Raw genomic sequence first — 24184 nt, 5'->3', positions numbered from 1 at the left:
TCCATATTATAAAGTTAATTATTATTTATAACTTACAGTTAAATCCAACTATGAGCTACATATGTTTGTATATATAATTTGCAAGTGTGATTGTGTGTGTGTGTGTATATGTGTGTGTTTTATATACAATCGTGTACATGCCATTTGTAAGTACAAGTATGTATTAATCATACTATGATTTATTTTGCTTGTAATTAGAAATACGTACATACATATATTTTTATGAAACCAATGGAATTTTTGTGTTATTTGTTTTTACTTTTTTATTCTCAACTTATTTTTAACATCTCATATCAATAATTTCCCGCTTTTTATTATCATCACATAAAATGTATATGAACTTTTAGAGAAAATAGGCGCATGCTTGTATTTGTGATTACTAATTTTATTCAAATTGCAGCTGTACATAAAAGTCAATTTGAAACGACGCCTTTTACCTTTATTGCTTAACAAACCAATAATTTTGCACAATCATAATTGTTGTTGTTTTTAATATTTATAATATTTACAAATTGCATACTGACTACATAATGTAAATGTGTGTGAGTGAGCACATAAAATTATTGTAATAAACTATTTAATTTATTCTGAGTGAAAAAATTTAAAGTGTCAAAATTTTATAAATTGAAAAAATGTACTGCTTTCTAAAAATAAAGTCATTAATTAATTCAAAAAAAAGAAATATTTAAAAATGTTCTGAAAATTTGATTAAAACTTGTACCAATAATTACGTGAAGTTCCAAGAATATTTGGATATTTTATTTAAATAACACAAATTTTTAGATCACTAACGCAAAAAATTTCACAATTGTCTGGAGTGTACTGCAACTCAAAATCAAAATAATTAAAATAAGTCAGTCGATAATTGGGCTAATGTAATTCAAAACAAAATTTGGAGTATAGTCTTAGGCGCTAATTGTAAAAATAAATCAATATTACCATTTTTGCACCTTTATTTGCTTACTGCAAATATAATTACCGGCAACATACTTTACTACTAACAATCTCCGCTTTTAGCTTAGTTTCTGAAAAGTTGAGTAATCTTACTCAAACAATTACATATGTATGTGTAGTAGGATGTATGTACTCTAAATATACTTTTGACGCTGATCTACATATTGCTGCAAACATAAAATTTTTACATTTGGAACGGTTAAACCACGATGTGAAACAATACGACGACTAAAGATTCTGCAATGCTAATTAAGTATACTCTTAGGAGCAGAGATACGCTTAAACGGTAACAGGAACAAAGAACAAATAACTTTCACAGAAAGTTCTAAAATTTGCATTAGTTTCAATATTCAACAATCTAAATCAGTTATTTATATATAATTTATTAATATAAAAACCGGAAGGAAAGTATATAATTCGGAAAAGTTTTGAAAATCAGCAATGACAGGCAGTTTTGGGGCCAAACCGGGTTGCCAATAATGCAATAAAAATTATTTAATTTTTAATCTCGAATACTAGATTGAAAAACATTAATTTCAAATACCGGATTGAAACAAAAATGTAATCTCAAATACCGGTAAAACTAATTTATATTTTATAAATTTTAAATCCACTTTTTAATTCTGAAATAAAATTTTCAACTTTTATTGGGGATTTTGGGATTTAAAAGTGAAAAGTTAATTATAAAACTCGCAGGTCTAAGACCAAATAATAAATAAATAAGTGCTACACCTTTCACGCCTTTTGTAATTTATCAAATCATCGATTACACTTTTGTTTTATATAAATACCATACGATTATTGGCGTAATTTTATTTTTGTGATTTTTGTGATCTAAGCAAATTCAGTATAAAAACAAACAAATTAAGAATATTTAATAGCTATGTATGTGCATTTGTCAATGTAAAAGAGGATATCATATACAAACAAACAATAAATATAAGAAGTGCTGCACTTATGCATATGTATATGTACATACAGACAAGCGCACGCGTAGTACACATGTACATAGTGCTGTGCCTGTATATATGATATATACGTCGTTAAAATTGCATACAAAATTTCTTTAATTACTTTTTTTTTATACAGAAGCTTTAAGCTTACATTCGTATATATGTACTTATTAATATACATAAATATATAATATTTAAGAAGCTATTAATTTTACAATAAATACAAATTATTCGCTCATTTATGTGTTTTGCAATACATACAAATGTATGTATTTATATACAATTTCTGCAGTTATATAAAATTATAATTATATTAATAATAGTTATGTATGTATGTAATTGGCATGTGCTGCCACAAGTCACCAACCTAAACATACATACATACAGCTACTTAATTGGTAAACAAGCACGCAACCATCGAAAAGCTGCACACACTGCAATCACAAAACTTATTACAAATTAGGGCACAACTAACACTCGAACTTACATACCTACATACTTTTTGTATGTTCGTCTTCATGTGTAATTGTCTTTCATTTATACACGTCTACTTGTTGTACATATGTATATTAATGTATCGGCTATTTACCGCCCCCTGCTAACCACTTTCACTTGCCAACATTTATGCGTAACTAAGGCTCTATTGCAAACCATTTATGTATTTATCTAAAACTACGCTTAGTTCATTTTTTAGTGGCTTAAAAATACGATTTCTTATGATAACTTATTGAAAATATTCTCATTTTATTATTTACAGAGTTGATTTAATATTTATAATATTTTTTCTTCATATACTAGAAATGACATTCATAACCATACAAACCACCATCATATGTATGTGTTTACAACATATTTTCTCTTTGCTCACCTATGCTTCTGTGTGTGGGATAACATATGCGTACGCATGCGCGTTTCGTTCGTTCGTTCATAATAAGTGTAGGCTTTACTACAAATGCTAAGTCTTATTCAAAAGGTATACATTAGTCCAACATTCAGTACCCGATCGATATTTGTAAGCTGCCGCTCTTATCACGTGTTTTCGATTGCAAACAAGTGATTCTTTTTGCGATAATTCGAGTTCTGCTCTAAAATATTAACTGTCTTACATGCATACACAGCCATAGATATACAAACATGTATGTATGTATGTATATATAAAAGTATCCAGGTAGAACAGAAAACCATTACTATTCGATAAACTTACACCAACATACATACACACATACATGCGTAAAGACATATGTATATGCACATATGCACCTAATTCCATACTGTCATATTGTATTTAGCTACTGGTTTGTGTGTGTGTATATATCTAAAATTTTCATTTAATATTTTTCAATTAAACTTGATGTGCTTTATGCAGCTTAAACGGAAGAGCGCCGCCTTTAGTTTAGTTTTGCCCAGGCATTCTTCGTTGATCTTCAATTGCCGTTGCGAATTCATCATCTTCGATTTTTCACACTGTTCACTATATTCACCGCCAACAATAACACGTACACCACTGTAGCCAGTTTGATGAGCTCAGCGCTTGGTCGTATTTGTATCGCGGCAGAACCAGTTTCTCCACATTTACCTGTATTGAAATAAGAATTAATAACAGTATAAAATATAAATAGCATTTCTATTCAAACATACCGAAAACAGTTAGATTTGCCACCAAGTGATGATCTGGTGGCTTTTGTGTGCCGCGATAACATGCATCACCGATAACCAGTTTGGCCGCTGTGCCCTCAGTTGGGCGATAACTCAGACATACGCCATGTTTGGTGCCTTTATGTCGCGCGATAATATACACTGTGCCATTCTCAGACCACGATCCATGACAAGAGTACTCTATAAAGACAACGAACATAAGTTTGAGGTATAAACGAGTCCATTTCTTATAGCATAAAGGTGTGTATAGCAGCTATAAGTTTTAGTGTACCGATCTAAACATGTTTTTCAGAGATTGTACCGTTGCTTTGGACAATAATCCATGCCAATTTCGTGAAGATATCTTGAAAAATAAAAAAAGTTTTCCATACAAAAACTTGCTTTTGATCGATCAGTTCGTATGACAGCAATATGCTATTGTGTCTCGATCTGAACAATATATTCGGTGATTGTACCGACAATAATGTATGCCTAATTTCATAAAGATAATTTCTCAAATAAAAAAAGATTTCCATACAAGCACTTGATTCCGATCGTTCAATTTTTATAGCAGCTGATATCGGCGGTTCCGACAAATGAGCAGTTTCTTGAAGAGAAAAAAACGTCTATAAAATGTCAAGCCGATACAAAACAGACGGGCATGGCTAAATTGACGCAGCTTACCATCTTGATATATACATATTTTATTGGGTCTGAGATAAAAAATGTTAACCCACGGTTAGTCTAAGCACCTAACCAAGCACAGTGGGCACTTACCTTCATCACCATCTTCATTGCACATCGGTCGTACATCAATAATATCCGGTTCGGTGCAACCCACCCAGAGGCGTCGTTGCGCTTTGTAATTTGTTATGCAGCCCGGTGCATCTCTACGATTACGTTGCCGATCTAAATCAATTGCGTTTGTTGAATGTACGAAATCCACTTTTTTTCGTAGCGATGCTTCGTCTACAGCCATTGAACGTTCGTCGCTTTTTACTGAACCATTTAGTCGTTGCAATTTGCTCTCCAGTATATTCATATGCTCCAAAGTGGCCGTAGTGTTAACGATATTGCCAGAACTATTGTTGGTTGCTGCGGCTGTGGCGCGCCTATTTCGTCCCGGTTGGAGACCATGCGCATTCGCATGCCACGCACCCTTATCCACTTTATCAGAATCTCGGAAAGTGAGTGTGACTTGTCTGAAATATATACAAGTGAGTTTAGTATGTATTTATAATACACCAACAAATCTATATATGTATATAAATCTATATGTAGTCTACAAGCACCAACCTTTTATTCGCATAACCGCCGCTATCACTTCCACCCGCTGTACCCGCTGCAACAACTAAATCACTTTGGCTGTGATGATGACCGTGAGTTAAATGCATTTTGTTGTTGTGATTACGCTTGTGACGCGTAGTCAAGTAAGGTGGCCCAATAGCGCCACGCAAATTGAACAAACCCTCCATCGGACAAATTTGTGGATCCGGATTGCTAGCTGTAAACATATAAATAACAATGAGAAATTAATACCAAAGGTGTAAACTAGAATATCTAAATTTAATTTTAATTTATATAAATATGTATCTGTATAAATACAAATTCATCAGCATAGTTACAAGACGAAAATATGAATATTTTTTCCACCCTTACCAAGCAACGTAATATATGGCATACGATTCACATCGAAATGATCCGGCGCACATGCATCCTCAAGCCGTGAAGCCTGCTTGCCCGTCTGTATTTCAATGACATGTGTGTCGCGGCGATAAAACATCATGCACATAAAGCCCGATTGGCTATAAAGGAGAGCATAAATTATTTATTATGATAATGCTTTTTATTACAATATATTTATAAATGTCTATAAGGCGAAATAAGGAAAATTTACTCACCATCCGGTTGTATAGTGCACCACAGCCATCATTTCAGTAGCGGTTTGCTTGTTAATCTGTTCACAGAGTGCTCGTGTCTCCATGAAACCATTCGGCTTAATAATATGTACAGAGCCATCACTAGTTGGGCGCAAGGAAAATTAAAAATATTAAATTTCATATTATTAAAAAGTTATTAATATAAATTTTTGGTTAACTAAGCCTAAAAGAAAAATGAATTTCAAAACACTTAAAATTTTATTTAAAACAGCAAAGTTTGGACAGTTTTAATCAAAATTTAATTCCTTAATCCAAAAATTGGAATTAATAATTGAAAATTTAATTTTTAATCTCAAATTCTAAATTAAGAATTGATAAAATATTTTTTAACACTAAAACTAGAGTAACAAAAAAACATTATTTTTCATACCATAACAAAGGCTGTAATAAAAAGTTAAAAAAGAAAGGTTTACATATTTCTAACTGAAATAATATAATTGATAATAGGTAAATGGGAATAATACAAAAAGTGATAAGATATGTTGATGTTTTACTAAAAAAATATATTTTCTTTTCAAAAGATAAACAAACTGGTCGAACAAGCAGTTCGTAAGCGCGAAATAGTTCAAATTTCAAAAACCCATTTTTTTATAAACTGCAATTATAAACTCGGGATTAATCTTTTTTTTATTTTCTAAGCCGGTATTTAGGATTAGAAATTTAAAAAATAGTTCTATATTAAGATTTAGGAGTTTACAATGTTACAATGTTAATTCAATTGTATGTTTAATGCATTATAAAAAAGTAATCAGAATTCAAATTTTTTTTAACACCTTGAGTTCTAATGCTTTTTCAACACATAATTTTCATTAACTTCAATACTTACTTGGGATGATAATTGTAGACTGCGTTGCCCATTAGGACATGCCAATGTCGCGGTCCCTTGAACCATGCCGGGAAGTCACAGCGTTCAGTGATCGGTGGTTTTCTCAGCGACATTATGCGTGAACCAACCTAAATGCAACAAGTAAATATTTAATAAAATTATCTAGAAATAGTATATAATATGTTTACCTCTGCACTGTCTAGTCCATTGCAGGTAGCATCGCCAGATTGTGCTAATTTGTATTCAGCATCTTTTGCGCTCACAGTGCTAAGTCCACCTAAAATTAGAGGAAATTCCATCAAATATATTAATCTTTGCAACAAAGTAAATCCATTTGATTAAATTTCTAGCTGACTGTCCTTTGAAAGATGAATAATAGGTAATGCCACATTAAAAATTACCACTAAAATATGCGTCATAATGCCTAGATCACTTAAGAACGTATGGTATTTTAGAGAATTTAAATCGCTTCATCATGAATTTAACGAGATTTCCAATCACTCTCACTTTGATTTTTCGCAATTAAAAATTGGCAAAATGTTTTAAACTATTGTATATTTAAATTTTTCTTAAAGAACTAATATTTTAATAGTTAACTGAGTCCATAATATCTGTTGTTTACTAAATCTTACCCAATAGCGAGGAGATTTTCTCATATACGAAGCAGCGATAGCGTTCTTCATTTGAAATCGCATGATGATGTGAAACCAAGCCGACAAGATAACGAGAGTTTCCATCCTTCCAAGTAGCCAAGCATGTTAGTTCTTCAACTATTATAAGATTTTAAGTATATATACATTAATAATGTTGTTTTAAAATAATAAATTGGGTGAAAAGAAAATGAATTAAGTATATGACTTCTAGCATAAAAAATATGTAACGATCGAAAAACAATTTTTTACCTGTGCTCTCAGTACCCTGCACATCAGGACAAGCTTGGAAGCTGAGCAGTAGGCGACTGTCTTCGGTGCAGCTTTCGATATTCGAAACAGGGCTCTTACATTCACCGTGTCCACGATTATAGGTGAATACAAAGGGTCCTGAAAATTAATAATAAAAAAAATACGTATGTACTCGTATTTGCATAGTATAACGGATATATCAATAAAAATGCATATGCTATGTAAATATATACGGCAAACTCACCCTTCAACGGACACTTGACCGGTTCGGCACTCTCGCGAAATAGTGAATATAATAAAGCGTCACCGGGTATTTGATCGCAGAGATTTTGTAACGTTTCACGGCCCTTGCAAAAGTCTGGGGGACATAATTTTTGGAAGACCACAACAAAGTGTAGCGATTAATGCACATTTTTTCTCAAAATAACAAGCAATACAGATTTCATTATGCCAAACGGTGTTAATAAAGAAGCACACACACACACTAAGTTAAAGATTGGTAGTTGAGTTTGCAATTAAAGAAGTTAACTACTTTGGAAAATTTAAAAACAATAATAGATAAATATTCAATAATACTCATACTATAATGTGGTGTTGGTGTAGGTTTTGTTTGGGATCGAGCAAACGGCAAGCAACAAATTTAAGATTTTAACAATAGCGCATGTATATGTGAATGAATATACATATTATCGGATTGGTTTTACTTTTTGCTAAGACTTTACGGAAACTATATTGCCAAGAAATAAAAATAAATAAATGTGTGCAAACTAATTAAAATAACAGTTAGTAGCATTTGCTCGCATCCCAAATAAAATAGCAATATTATTTTAACTTAAACACTTATAGAAATAAATAGTAACAGCTTAAGGAATTAAAACGAAAAAATCGTATTCGTGCAAATCGATGAACTTTCATAAGTTTCAAGTAAATTTTCTCTTTGTAGAACAATGGAGTATATGCTCTCATTTTTAGCGGAAAAGTCACTTATTTATTCATTTTTAAGCAGTAAAAACTTATCATACTATCAAGTCGCATATACCACATGTAGTCATTTTTTAAAAGACTTGGAGGAATATTGATTGCACTATTCACACTAATAGCCGTCTTTGATTCGCTAGTTCTCTGCTTGTTATGTTTGAGATCACATCTCTTGTCGAGTTTCATTTAAAAACAACAACAATGTAAACCAGTGAATTCAGGAGAGAGAGAAAGTAGATGAATACCTCGCTATAGTGGTATAATCACTTGCTATGGTTCACTATTTAATTAATTATGCAAATTGTTTGTCTTCAAGGTTAGCATGGAACAATCGCAATTGGTAATATATACGGCTTTTGTTGTATAATTAAGTTTTTACAATTTTTGATTATTTTTATACTTGATTAGTTACTTTCAATTAGAATGACTCAAACAATATACATTCATATGTATATGACATTATATATTAACTCTTATATAAAAATTAATTAAATTTGAATTAAATTTCCTTAAAAAATTTAAAAAGGTTTTGGTATTACAATAGACAGAAATAGTACACGAATTTTAATCCGCTCCTTTCCATAGGGAACTTATTTTCTTCTCATACAATTTATTAAAGTTAGGAGCAATCACAACTGAGCTTATGTAAATTACTTTGAGAGATTTTTTTCGAATTGAAATTCATTTTGAATCAAATATAGCTTATAATCGTTACATCGATCTTTATTACACGATAATAATAGTGTGGTTGAATAAAGATATATAAATAAAATGAAACTTAAAACAACAGCTATAATATAAAAACCAAATCTTCATTTCGCACAGCAAAGTTTAGAATAAACCTAATAAGTATTAATAGTAGATAATTTAGTTTCCTTCAAAATTTCAGGAATTAGCCTGATAAGCTAAAGAGTATTTTTGTTGGCTTTAGTTTCTTCTTAACTGTAATACTCGTATATGTTGAACATTTAGAGGAGTTTGGCTCAACTACTGCAATAATTGCCATGACTTAAGTCGAGAATCCATATATAATATATAAACATGAAAACCACTTCAGATATAATCCACTACAACAATAATTTGTTATATAGAAGAATCATGACTACAATATATTATTAAAAGGATTTCGTGTCTAAATGTCTATATAAAGGCAGAGAGTATTTAGACAGAAATATATTGCAAGAGGAAGCCTTGTTATTAAAATTGATAAAAAAATTTAATTATAAATTTTTAACTATTGTATAGATAGTCGTTTTTACTGTGCGTATGAATATTTTTCATAAAAAATCGGACATAAGAAATCAAAAATAATAAAAAAAAAGAAAGAAAATAATCAAACTACTCTTAAAAAAAAATTTTTTGTGTATCATTAAGGGTCCTCTCTGTAATTTTTATCATTTTTTTAACATACCAGTACTTAATGATGTCGTGTGCTCTTGTTGACTGAGCACTTAAATACGCATAAATTAATAATAAAAAGGTAAAGTAGTTCGTTTTGCTAATAAGTAATTGCATTCACTGAATATATTTGTTTGTATGTATTTTGTTTGCTCGTATTTATATACATACATGGAAAAGCACAACACCAAAGTTCTAACTACAAATATGAATAGTTTAAAAAAATTAAACTAAAGCATGAAATAATTTAATATATAAGTATATACATACACGCATATACACAGGGCCATTTTTTTTCTATTACAATACTTCTCGTTGCTACATACATACATATAGATGTTATATGTAGGAAATGAATCAGAATTTGATTGAAATTTAAAATGTGTATTATAATTTTTACACATTTCTCTTTTATTAACAACATGCGCTTCTTGCGGGGGTTCAATTATTATTATATTGGATCCTTGAGACTCGATTTTAGAACAGACATTCTTTTTAAATATTTAACCTTGTTTCTATAAAGTAAATCAAAGCATTCTCAAAGCAAAGGTCTGCTTACCACGACCTTTGTAATACCCATAAAGAGACGTCAGAAACCCTATAAAGTATATATGTATATAAATGATCAGGGTGACGGGCTAAGTCGATTTAGCCATGTTCGTCTGTCTCTATATACGTAAATTAATATATAGTGTTTGAGATATCGAAGCTGCTCATCTGTCGGTACCACTAATATAGGCACAAAGTTGCCACACAAACTGATCCATGAAAATCGAGTGTTCTATCAAAAACTTTTTTTTTATCAAAATATGGATTTTCACGAAATTGTGCATGGATTATTGTCCAAGACAACGGTGCAATCTTTGAACAAACTGTTCAGATCGGAACATTATAGCATACAGCTGTCATATAAACTGACCCGTCAAAATAAAATTCTTGTATGGAAATCGTATTACAGCTTCGGTTTAAACGAATTTAACGTTGTTTTTTCTTAAAATATATAATTACTAATATTTTTCATGAAATATTATTTCATAAAAGACATAAAGTCTTTTGCGAATAATAAAAATCAAGTACTCACATATGTACATTCAAATGAAAAAATTTGCTTTAGCAACAAAAGCATTTTCATGTATAACAATGTTAGACAACAGAGAGTACTTTTGCACTCGATGAAAAAAGAAAAATGGTCCGCTGAATTTTAAAGCAAATAAATAATGTTAAACAAAGTTTTATAAACAGCAGTTAAATATATGTTTATATATATGTATATAATTACTGATGTTGTAACAAAAACACCGTTAAGATGAGCCATAAATTATGTGTTGTTTAATTGTGGAATTAATGATTATATATTTTTATGTATATATATTGTCGGTTGCGATGACATAAAAAATTCAATAATTGCATAAAGCAAAATTTTTAGATAAACATTTAATTTTAGTGCATTTTATTCAACTCCACATTAGGAATGGTATTGGTAATATAATAAAAAAGATATATAAAGGAAAATACATTTGTTTTCTGCATTGCTTAATGAATTTTTCTTGTCACCGCAAACAATGCACTATGTTCATGTGTATTTATGTGAATGTGAATGTACATATGTGTTGGAGTGGTTTCGAGTTAATGTAAATTCCGCATAAGTTGGCAGTTGAGCGAGTTTTTTTTGCTCAGCCACAAGTAAACATAGAACAACATGAAAAGAGTTTTAAATTACAGCTAATTTCGTAATATATTTTCGGTATAAAAAAACAAAAATTATAATCAATTACAGAAACACTTTCAGGCATACACATACATACATACAATTAAATTAACAACATGTAATTAAACATATTCATTTAGTTAAACTGACCCATACATACATACATATGTATAATATTGAAAGACATTAATGGACTATTGTTTTAAAAATGAATTTTCTTTCTACTTAGAATAATTTATAAAATAATTAAGTAAAAAACAATATTTTTATGTTTATATGTATGTACATACATACATACATTTCACATATACATATGTACATGGGTGTATGGACGTTTAAACTATATTAAAACTACATTTATCACTTTGGATGTTTGTATGTATGTTAGTGTAGAGAGAACAACATTAACAACAACAGCAATAAAATGAGATATTAACACTATTTAATTACGTAGAACGATATTTACATATGTATACAATAATTATAAAACGAAACAACAAATAAATACAGCTACGTTTTATTGATGTAAAAATGACAACAACATTCAACAAACAACATTACGAAAACATCGAAAAAATATCACATTATGAATGAATTCATGTAAGTAAGTAGTATATAAAAAGTACATAATACGAATAAGTACAAAAAATACTAGCGGTCACCGGGCAGCCCATCCCAACATTGCATTTGATTTTTAAAACGTCTTTTGTCTTACTTGTGTGAGTTATGTAAAATCGATTGATATTGTTAATGCTAAATTTTTTTTTAGTTTTTTTTTTTTTTTGAGCAAGACACACACAACAAACGCTTGATGAATGTAACGTATTTTTGTTTCCTTCATATTTCGCCTTTTCGCAGTGTTTTTAATTATAACTGTATTAATATGCACGCGTTTCAACAAATACTGTGTAACTTCGGCAAATTTAATAGTTTCTAGTTTTGAAGTGAAATTACAAAATTTTATTTAAAATGAAGCTTAAATTCAAATTTAAATTGAAATTAATATACATTGTATATATTTATACGGTATATGTAGGTATGAGCATGTAAAGTATGGTATTACAGTACAAAGTATATGGTACATATGGGCATTCTATCGAGGAGTAAACAATTGATTGCGTATACGCACTGTCGCGCACATCTAAATTCACATGCAGACATGTATTTGTACAACGCATTTTTAAAGTTGACATTAAAAATATGTGTACAACGGCGATCAGTGTGTGATCAGATATACCGCTCATTTCTCGATTTTTCAACTGTAAATTATGATTTACAAACAAATTTGTGTATACAATTCGTTAGCAAAAAGGAGCAACAAATTGTTTGTGCGTATTTCTTATTAATTTTTTGTTGGCCAACGATATCATTTACTAAAAACAAATTGTTCTAGCATTTCTTTAGCGGAAGTAGTGATGATCATGGTGGTGCTTGTGAATATGGCGGCGCCAGTAGAAATGTTAGGTGGATAGATATGTATGTATTTATAAAGGTACGTAGGTAAGTTGATAGATGGAATTGGATGGCACGAGGTGGGTTAGCAATGGATTTATGAGGTAAAAAAACAAAGAAAAAATCGAAGCGAATCGAGCCAAATTGTAATAAACTGCATCGAATTCGAGCACCAATAAACATAACAAATTAATATGGAATGAACAGAACAAATCCAAAGCAGAAACAAACGTATAGAAAAATCGGGAAAAAAATTTGTGAAATCAGTATTTATAAATAGCTTTTATTTAACACTCATACGCTTTTTTTGTAAATTTTTGTTCATTTTCCAAATATTTACTCTCGTTTCTGTACAAATTTACAAGATAAATTGGGTATAAACAAATTATGTATGCACGAATGTTATGTAGTATATACTTAGTAGCATTAAAAATGGAAGGTTAGAAAAAATATCAAACATATTTACAGCATTTTTTACAGAATTATGTTTACAATGGAATTTGGAATTTGTTTTTATGTACAAATGGTACAGCTGAGAAACTAAAGTACACAATGGAAACTATAAAATAAAAAGTAAAAAAAAAAAAAAATTGTAAATTATAACCAGAAGAGATATGCCAAAATTTCGGTTTACGGTAATTGTTTTTTATGAAAGCTTGATTGTTTAAATAAAAAAATTATAATAATTAAACATGTTAATAATTTATTTTGTTGGACGAAGTGTATATCAAATTTATATGAAACATAAAACAATTTTAAATTAAAAAAATATTGCGAAGAAAGTTATTTTAACTGAAATCAATATGACAATATCAAAGGAACAAAAAAACATGTATATAAAAAAACTCATCTCAAAAAAAATTTAACAAAAAACTGACTTCATTATGTTAAATATACAAATAAATAAAAATAAAACAGAAAAATAAAAACAACTAAAATAAATGAAATAGTACTTGTATGAAATTAACGCAAACACGCAAACTTTTTCTCATTATATGAATGTGTACGAGTGTGTGCTGCTTGCGCTTTTGTCTTGTGGATGACACCGAAAAAATCCAAAACAAATGCAAATATTACTCCTACCTAGCTCACCCAAACTGTTTTGACTGAAAAGTGTACTTGTATAAAAATATGTGTATGCGTGTGTGTATCCTTTGGTGTCCTACAAAGCGTACACCTATAAATGTGTGTTTGTATTATTATATGCTTTTATTTTCGCTTGTGGTTTTCATGTAAATGAGCACTTAGTAATAAGTTTATAAGTACATATAAATGTCGCAGTGTTTTGTAAGGCACAAACCTGTTTATTGTTTGTGTACAATAAAAATCTTGGTTTTTTATGAAAATCCTAATGAAAAGCAAACTAGTGTTTGTGTTGTACGAGTATACTGTCACATATAAGAAAGCCTATGCGTGTGTTGGTATTGTATTATTTTTATAAGCATAGAAAATAAATTAGAATAAGTACTCTTAGTGCGCTCGCAAATAAACCGGAGTTCATTACACTGTATAGATGAGTGAATGTAAATATAAAGGTACATATATATATATATATATACATATGCTTGGACTAACTATCTAGCTAAGGACCAATGGCGCTCAAGTAGTAAATAAACAACTCTATGTTTATTCATATTTATTGGCTCTATTGGTTTTGTTGATACACCTCCGTTTGACGACATTTCGATATTGATTTTTGATTAGCATTTTATTTAGCTTTGATTATTGTTTTCATACGCTAATGCTCTCGGCGTCATTAGCGCGTTTTAGCGTCGTCTCCGCTTTATCCAACTTGTTTTTACTTGTTTCCTTATATCACGCAATCGGCAAGAAGTATCATAATTATTTTACTTTGTTAACCGTTCGATAATGAATTTTTAAATCAATTAGGGGAGATTTTTTTTTTTTTTTTGCTAAGTGAATAAGTTTTTTTTATAAAACTACTTTATAGCCAGCTTTGAATTAAAGCCTCTCTTGAGTATAATTACAACACCATTATGTTGCTTTTTAGGAATTTAAAACAATTATTCTTTTAAAAAATTTATTTCTTGATATGGTTAAGGCTTTCCGTTATCATTTCTAGGTTGGTAAATATATTGTGGTGATTATAGGACTTGAGGGCGAAATTTAGTCAAAAAAAGAAAACATATAATGCAAAGCATAACATATTTTGCTGTATTTGAATCTAGCCGAAAATTTGCTCTAGAACCTTAAAAGACTTCCGTATTAGAACAGCTATTTGCCTAACTATCGACTTAATGAATTACGTTTTGCCAAGGATATTAAAAAATTGTATCACTAATCTTTATAACTATTCTAACTCATAAAACTAAGAATCTAGTAATTTACCAAACAAATAAAAATGTTTATATCAAGGAACTTATATTTTTATCTCTTTGAAAATTACCTGATAGTTTCAAAAACAAAAGCATTTGATACGAGCTTCAATAAAAATGTATAAGTTATCAGTGGTAAGAACTTTGAAACTGCAGTTTTGGAATTTTGTATTTTTTTAGCTTTGAAGATCATAGAGATACATTTGTTACAAAAAAAAGTATTCAGTTGTAGTAAAATATCAAAAATCTCTCGACGATCTTTTGCGGTAAAAAGAAGCAAATTGTTGTGCTATGTCTGCTACGTACTATGCTCCACTATCAATGTGACTGTTAATATATAATCTGAATATTTTTTTAAGTTACTTTATTTGCCTCTCCATATATAAGTTCTACTCTATATACCTATGTGTTCATACTCTACAAGAATAACTGTTTACATAAAATATAAGGTTTCAGGTTTTCAATCAGTATTTTTAAAATCCATCTTACAACCTAAAATCTTCATGAAATGCTTTCTTTTTTTGATTTTAAACCTTTTTTGAAGAAATTTTTTTTAAAAACATCTAATAGATTTACCATAAAGAGATTCTGAAGCAATTGTTGCCAAAAATACATTTCTTCACAGTTATAACCTACGTTAGTAATTCCTAAATAATAAATAAAACGTAATGATATTTTAAAAATATTTGAATAAGTTTTTAATAAAACAATAATAGATTTAAACAATGGTTAATAGATTTTTAAGGTTATGTCGCCTTGAAAAAGCATAAACTTCTGACGAAGTTGTTTCTAACGTTATATGAATGTAATAATTAAGTGCATTTTGTGGAAATATTAAACCGCCAAATCCGAATTTCATGAAAAGCTTAATAAATAATCATGTTTGTTAGAACGAATAAATGAGCGAAGAGTAAATGAAAAAGTATTTATTCAATATTTTCGAAGACTTTTGTTAAATATGCTCACATTTCCACAAAGTTTTTTCGGTTTTCGCGAGATTATTGAATTAAATCTTCGTTTTGAAAAACGTATAAAATATTTTACGACAAAGCTTGTAAACATTAATTGAACTTAAATTTAAATAATTACCCTATTATAGAAAAATGTTCGCGCATTAAGTATAGGTTTTTATTAATAAAAAATTTACGCATTTCCAAAGGAACTATACATACATTTATATGTATGTGTGTAGGTAAAAATATATTTTTCTATTTTATACATACAAATTTGTACGCATTGCTACGAAAGAGGATTGTAAGATGGCAAACTATCACGGTGGGATGGACTGGGTAAGACAGCACACACAAGGACACACACATTTAGGCTTACAAATAAATAAATTCAAACAAAAATTTAATCAACTCAAAAAGGCAAATAATTACTAACAAAATAAAATATTTTAATATTTTTAAGGAAAATGTTGCCGTCAAGTGTTCGCTTTCAGCAGCGACACATTGTTGTGAAAACGCGTCCTAAATCAACTTAATTGGCTTTGCTCGTGCAATAAAAATCGCAAAAACACAAAATCATTTGAATTCTACGCGCACAATATATGTACATATGTATGTGTATAACTAATATTTTTTGTTTAAATAAAATTTTGTAGCTTCATTGAAATTAGCAATTGATTTTACGTTTGTTGGATACATCAGCAACAAGGATCGTGTGTATGAATAAATACTGGAGGATAATAGTTATGGACATTATTTTTTTGGTTTCTTTTTTTTTGGTAACAAAAAATGTTTGCAACATTTAATGTTATTGTGCGACTGTTACAATGGAAGTGGAAATATAAATGAAAATGAGTTATTTACAAATGATTATTTGCAGTCCGTCGTTCAGTCAAAGTCTTCGTATAGTTTTTATTGGGATGGAAAGCAATGCATAGGGAATTTGAGCTGAAAAAGAGTTAAAACTTGTCGCTCCGAATTTCCAGTCTTCAGAACAGCATTTGAATTGTCAATAAACTAAACATAGGAAATGTTGACAAAAATCGAAATATAGTCAAAATATGATACTTCAAAATTAACTAGTTCGAAAAAACGGATTATTTATACCTCTATTAGGTGTCACTTAATTTTTTTCGCAATCATCCATTTGCAGGCAATGCAAATTTTGGCATTCTGTTTGATATTTTGAGTTTTTTTTTAGTTTGAACTATGACTGAAACTAAACAATTGACACCTCGTAAGGCATTGTCCCGTAAAAAATTACAAGTTTATTGCACTGAAGACTATATTTTCTGCTGACCAGTCCGACCTATAGTAGTTTAAAACTAGTTTATTTCATTACAGGGTGTACCTTTACCACTTAGTATCAGTATATGTGTTTATATGGTGGCTTGTAGAAATATTCGTATAAGTTGTGGCAGTTTGCTAAGCACACACAGTTAAAGACAAAGAAAACACTTTACTATATTATTTTCTTTTTCAGTAAGCAATAATAGTCGGTTGGTTCGTCAAATAAATGTTGAATAGGAAGAAAAACGAAATACAGAAATACATATCAGATATTATGGTTTCAGTTTCAAATAATTATATATAATATGTATATAATTCATATATATATATATATTTATATATATATTTATATCATATTTAAGTATAAAAATATTAACAAACAAGTTTTATTTACAAAGTCAATTATTTACAGTTATGTGTGTTAAACCAAAAATTTTTAAACAAACACAAAAGAGTAAATGATATAAAAATTATGTATGTTTATATATAAGCGTGTATTTTTCGTGTTATAATTAAATTGTATGCAAATTTATGCAAATGCTTTAGCAGCTTTATTTATATACAATAGCTATTTAAGATCAAAACATATTGACCACCGCAATTGCACGTCAATTTAATTAACCGTCTTATCAACATTTTTTTTATCTTTATATTTTTTTAAACTTCCTCGTGTATGTATTTATGTATATGTATTGTATTTATACATATGTATATTGTTTGAGCTGTTCACCAGCCATTCGCTGACATTTTTTGTTTGATTTACTTTACTGTTTTGAATTTTGTTTGAAAAATATGTATCTTACAAAAGTTGGGACGGGTTAATCTGCTAATCCGCTAACACGTACGCTTAAAAAATAAAGTCTGTCTTTTATTTGCGTTCAGAACGTTAACTTTAATTATATGTAGTAGAAATATTGTTTGCCACTAAATTATATATATATTTTTTTCTTTTTAATTGTGATTATTTGCGACAGAGAGAGGACCCTTGCTATGAAGTAAATAAGAGAGTAAAGATGAATAAAAAAACGAAAAAAAATTTAAGAAAACGCAAAACGTTCGGTATATTCGAATATTGAGTGGAATAAAATATCGATTTATTTATATATATATATATGCATTTTTCAATGTATGTGTAATGGCTTTTGTAGTAACTATTTACAAGTATACAATTTGGTGTTTGTGTCTGGCTTTTCCTGCATTTATTAGTCATTTATCAAACAAACTAAAAATCGAAAACTAAATGGATTAAAAATATTCTTGAAATATACATATATAAGAGTTAAAATAAATTATATACTAACTTGCGATAGAAATTTAAAAATACTTAAATAATAATTTACAAAATATAAGCTAGTGAGAAATGAAGAACAAACAGAAAACATATATTTAATTAGCGTTTAAAATGAGGGGAAATTTTTATTCGTTGAAAAATCGTGATGCACATAAATATGTATGTATGTATAAAATATTAAATAGTAAATGCGTTAATGAAATATCCTAACCACAAACTAAAACGATTTGCTGTAAACCTATCATGAATCTTTGCCAAAACGGGTGCAATAAACCGAAACATGAAAGTTGTGAAATTAAAAATCAAACAGAAAACTAAATTTAACTGGATGAAAAATCATAGAAATGCACACAAATCAGCAAAACTAATTATACATAACTCAAATCACACAATAAGAACTTAAAAATAAATATTTCCAAAAAATAAATATACGAAAAAAATCATAAACAAAAATTTCGTATATATTTTTTTTTTTTTTTGATTTAGCAAAAAAGAGACAAAGAGCGTGACAGACAGATAGATAGATAGCTAGAGAGTGAGTTTGAATAGAGGAAATTAAAAAAAAATTAATGCTTACAATCATTCATATCATCATAGGATCTCATTATATACTGATCCGATGAGGATAGTCTTGAATGCCCGTTGTTGTTGTTCAAATTGGGATGAGCTCCCCCCCTATGTTCGCTTTGTTTTAAAACGCTACGCATCGCCATGGCAGATGGATTCGTTTGATGCATATACATACTATCACCTTCGCACTCACTTTCTTTATATTGAAGAACATTTTTATGTTTTTCATAGATAACCAGGCACCGATGACATCCTTTCCTACAAATATTTATGCATTTATGTAATATATTTTGCGTTTCGGCACAAACAAAAATGTTATGTCAAATTATTTAATTCTTATTTCAATTGTTTAAATTGTTTAATATAAAACGAAAAATAAATACTAAAATAAATATTACATAAATACGTATATGTATGTAAGTATCATAGGTATGTTTTTGAGGTAGGTAGGTAAAGTGGGTATGTTTTTGAACTGCATGTGTGTGCAGTTTGTTTTAAAAATTTTTGTTTTGCTTTATTTTCATATGAATTTAATTATGCTTAATCAACGTTTAAGGTTGTTATATGTAAAAATACGTTTATAAATATTTATGTAGTTAGTATGTGTAAATTTATTGAAATGTAATTGACAACTTGTTGCGAAAACGATCGTTTATTTCATTAAGAATTTCAAAATTAGTTTTAAAATAAAAAATTTCGTATTTGAATTAGATATTTATGCAATGAATAAAAATATGATGGGTGAAAATTATGGACGATAAAAAACAATATGTTAAATGTTAAAAATATTATGAAAATTTTTATACTGAAATGCAGAAAAACTGTGCATTACGATATTCACAAGCATCGTATACCCTTAACTATATTATGTAAACGGGAAAGATTTATTCGACATCTGATACAATTCTCACAACTGCCAGTTCTACGTAACAAAATAGATCTGGATTGTATCCGGGCAAAGGCTGTTGTTTCGGCGATCTCACCCTGTTTGGGTCGGTAAGTAGCAGTTATGGAAACAGGATTTCGCAAAACTAATTAAAAACTTACCCCAATACTGCGTATTAATACAAACATAAGAATATAAATCGAAAAAAAAGATAGATTGGCAATAACCGATCTTCTAGGTGCCAGCTTTTTAATTTTCTTACACACTGGACTTTGAAAAACCAAAATGATAATAAGAATCCTAAAATATGTTTGGAACACAAATTTCGACATTTGATGTAAATGTCAAAAACCGGGGAATCAAAATGAATGATATCATTACTTTTTTGAATAAAAAAATATGCGTTTATTGCGTTTATAGCGTCCTAACCGGATCCGAATCACATAATATATTATGTATTATATGATCACATGTATAGGGGTAGGTCTATATTATAGTTCGAAATGCACAGTTTTTCACAAACATGACATCAAAAAATTCACAAAATCACCTACAAATGCTTTAGAAAGTACATGAAAAAAGTAAACAAAATCATAAAAAATACAACTCTGTAAAAGCAGTATATAAAATACCAAAACAATTACGAATGAATGTTTTTAGTGAAAAAAGAAACGCTGTGATCAAAAATTAGAAAACATAACAAATAACGTTTTATACTGTGCAAAATACTTAGACAAATTTGATTATTTCTTAGAAAAAAAAATACACGTCATAAAGCGATAATGAAACTTAGAGAAATTCAATATTCAAAAGACATACAAGACAAAACAAGCTGATTGATTTTTTTTTTATATATTATGTCTGTATGTAGGTAGTTTAAATAAAATAATCGGTAAAAGTATTATCATAACACATTTAAGACATTTCTTTGCCAACACGTTTGTATTTTGCTTCTAAAGAACTTAAAGAGTTACGAATTTTTACGATTTCTCAACAAAATAATTAAATCTATTTCCATTTTAGCTACAAAATAAAGTCATTATCAAACAACTGGGAACAAGACAGTAGAGAAAAAGGATAGTCACACAAAAACATGTACGAAAACCAAAAAACAGGTACAGATTGAAGGCTGATTTCAAGAACGCACACAAGAAAAGGTGCGTTCAGTTCCACTTTTAAAAAAACATATGTATGTTCGAATAGTGTCAAGCAAAGGAAGAATGTTTTTATGAAAAAAAAATGCAACAAAGTTTTGGAGAAATTATTTTCTTCAAAAGATGTATGATAAGTTATAAGAATATCAAAAGCCAACATAATTTGAAAATAATTTAATTCTTAACAAATACGTTAGACGCAGCTATGGTGTGAAAGAGCAAACGTAAAACTGTGTGGAACAGTACAAGGAGCGGGAATAGTAGTTAACGCAATACAGAAAAAATTAAAAATGCTTTTTTTAATTGAGGTTAGCACATTTAATACGCATACCGTATTCCAATTTTGTTATCATAAAATATATGTATATATGTAAATATGGCAAGGGCAGTACAATAACATTCAAAATACAGACCTATATTTATATAAAAATAGTAATTTAAAAACTCTGGAACATTGAAATTAAGCCTTATTTGTTTTACTTGTTTTTGTTTTTTTTAGCTTAACCCCCCGTTTTTCATGAGCAGTGTTTAAAAATCTTGTAATTTTTGAATTAGTTGAATAACACTGCAGTATGGACAAGTTTTTAAACAAATTTTAAATACTTTTTTTACCCATTACTTTTGTTAATAATATTTAATGGTTTTATTTAAAGCGCTGAACTGCTGCTCAATTAAGTATTTATATAATAAATTATAATATTGAATAATATGTATATACTTAGAAAAATGTTTGAAAAGTGAAGAGAACATTTCAACTTACTCGTCAACAATCAAATATTTGTTACCATCCGAAGCCGCACATTTACCACGATAACTGAATTGTGAACCTTTTATATGAATAGACTGTTGATAGCCAGAAAGGAACCATGAACCTTCCCAACGTGCAGGAAAAGTGCAATTTGTTGGAACTGCGAATGAAAATATAAATACATGGTATACAAATATGTTTAATATAATATAAGCATACGCATATGGTATACATGTTAAAAACAATAATCAATATTCATTAATGCTCTTTATGAACAAGCAGGCAACTTATTGGTACATAGCAAACAGGTTCCTAGAAACAGGGGCCTGATGATAATAAAATAAAAAAAGATTTCAAGATCAGATTGATAGGTTAACGTTCTATACATATACTATATATTTAGGTGATTTTATTTGTAACCTATTTGTAACCTCATAGACGACGATGCAATAATAATTCTTCGTAACACAATTTTTTTTTAATTTGAGGTTGAAATTTTCCGTCATTCAAAAATCCATAATAATATTTTTGTAAACATACAGGCAACTTATTGACTTGCTCATGAGCATTTAGTAGAGCTTCATTTTCCTATGAAATCTATGAAATGACACTTTTTTAAGTAGTTGGAAGCGAGATATGAATTTTTCTATCCGATAATAAAAAATTAATAAATAAATATAAGGCGGAGGACCTTTCCGTTACAATTAAGAGCTCATACTTAAAGTGTTTCTCGTAGAGGCATCTATGAACCTATTTTTCAAAGTACCAAGCGAAAAAAAATATATGATTGCAAATTATCTGTAATCTCATACTCATAAATATATACATAAAATATACATGCCTTACTAGAATGACAGATGAGAAAACACAATAACTATCACGATTCAATATAACATTTCAAGCCTCTGAGTTACGATACGGTGAGCTTTCATGATGCTCTCTTAACATAGTTTAGATAGGTTATACCCTTAAAAATACCATACCACAATTTTAAATCGATAGCTCAAATAGTTTTTGAGTTACAGCCTTCTAAAGCATAGTTGCTCAACCCAATCAGCTCCATCAGTTTGTCTTTCAACGCATTTTTTTCAACTTTTTATTTTTTAACGCGGCCATTTTGTCAATTTTAGATATTTTCTAGTAGAAAATGGTTTTTTTGTTTCAGTCCCATAGAAGGCCGGAATCACTTCAACTGTGGCGTGTAACTTATTTTTCTCTTTTCCTCAAACATTTTACTGTGTATTCTTAAAATACATATAAATATAACCTTTAAATTTTAAAACAAAGGATACAGTAGTTTTTTAAGCGACCACACTAGTTATATACCTAAAGATACGTCGTGCCAGCTTACAAAGCCAGCCTACATCCTATTTCGGTGGGTAACAACACTGCAACTGAAAAGTCTCCCTAAATATTTTCCCAATAATAACTTGAGACTTATAAAACGTTAACATTTTTTCTACTTCTATTGATTTAATGATTTTCGTTTGCCTTGAGAGAACTGGTGAACTGGAACAATCTGTTTTACGCTAGATAACTTACTTATGTTCAAAAATATAGAGTTTTAAGAATAATGCTGGCCGACATAGCCAACAGCGGAACGTTTATACGGCAAATATTGGGTTTAAATCACAGTCGAAACTATATATACAATGCACCTAAGTGTTGAAACTTAATTTCGACAGTCTGACACTAAAATGATTTTTTTTTAATTAAGTAGTTGTTGAAAAGCGGAATCAAAGCTGTAGGGCCCTCCATTATTCAGGTAACCTCAATACGCAAAACAAAATAGTGCAAGGATAGAAATTCCAAACTTAATAAAATAGCCCTTATTAAAATAAGAACATCTTTAACTTACAGTCGAAAGCATGAATTCGACGACAAATTTTCGATTTGGAATTCCAGTTTTATATAAAAATATTCTATATAATTATAAACTCATAAAAAAAAAATTTCGTTATACATGGCATCCCAATTGTAGTAGATGCATGTTAAAGGCACATTCAAGCGAGAATAACAGAAATTTCGTTGAAAATTATGCAATGATAATGAACATGCATTTATAATTTTATGTACATATCCGATAATCACATTAATATTCAACACACAAGTACATATATACACATGTAAGTACCGACATTTAAATATATCCAACGACAATGCGTAATTAAGCCTTCATTTCTTACAAAAGATTTGTGGCTTTTTAATTTTTG

At 29.2% G+C, this 24184-nt stretch overlaps 1 protein-coding gene and 1 long non-coding RNA gene across 4 annotated transcripts in view; one reads left to right on the top strand and one right to left on the bottom strand.

Moving 5' to 3' along the window:
- Positions 1 to 1818: 1818 nt before the first annotated feature.
- The window catches only part of aus (argus), a 34588-nt gene continuing 12222 nt past the window's right edge, over positions 1819 to 24184 (bottom strand). The window contains exons 3-15 of one of the 3 annotated variants that reach the window (XM_014234348.3): positions 21984 to 22131; positions 19191 to 19441; positions 7455 to 7568; positions 7211 to 7348; positions 6941 to 7078; positions 6497 to 6585; positions 6309 to 6436; positions 5444 to 5563; positions 5202 to 5347; positions 4839 to 5046; positions 4320 to 4744; positions 3546 to 3743; positions 1819 to 3483 (exon numbers count right to left, since the gene is read on the bottom strand). In XM_014234348.3, coding sequence (XP_014089823.3) covers positions 3353 to 3483; positions 3546 to 3743; positions 4320 to 4744; positions 4839 to 5046; positions 5202 to 5347; positions 5444 to 5563; positions 6309 to 6436; positions 6497 to 6585; positions 6941 to 7078; positions 7211 to 7348; positions 7455 to 7568; positions 19191 to 19441; positions 21984 to 22131 — 2234 coding nt within the window. In that variant the 3' untranslated portion in view covers positions 1819 to 3352. Of the gene's footprint in view, positions 3484 to 3545; positions 3744 to 4319; positions 4745 to 4838; positions 5047 to 5201; positions 5348 to 5443; positions 5564 to 6308; positions 6437 to 6496; positions 6586 to 6940; positions 7079 to 7210; positions 7349 to 7454; positions 7579 to 19190; positions 19442 to 21983; positions 22132 to 24184 lie in introns of all 3 variants that reach the window. The other 2 variants (XM_070105897.1, XM_014234350.3) reach the window with 2 other exon arrangements.
- On the top strand, positions 20951 to 21711 carry LOC138855828 (uncharacterized). Its single transcript, XR_011394944.1, has 3 exons — positions 20951 to 21038; positions 21093 to 21348; positions 21421 to 21711. It is a non-coding gene; the product is annotated as an uncharacterized lncRNA (long non-coding RNA).

The sequence above is a fragment of the Bactrocera oleae genome, chromosome 2, assembly GCF_042242935.1.
Source record: "Bactrocera oleae isolate idBacOlea1 chromosome 2, idBacOlea1, whole genome shotgun sequence".
NCBI classification, from domain to species: Eukaryota; Metazoa; Arthropoda; class Insecta; order Diptera; family Tephritidae; genus Bactrocera; species Bactrocera oleae.
The sequence above is the reverse complement of the archived record's forward strand: the minus strand, read 5'-3'. Positions and strand labels throughout refer to the sequence as shown.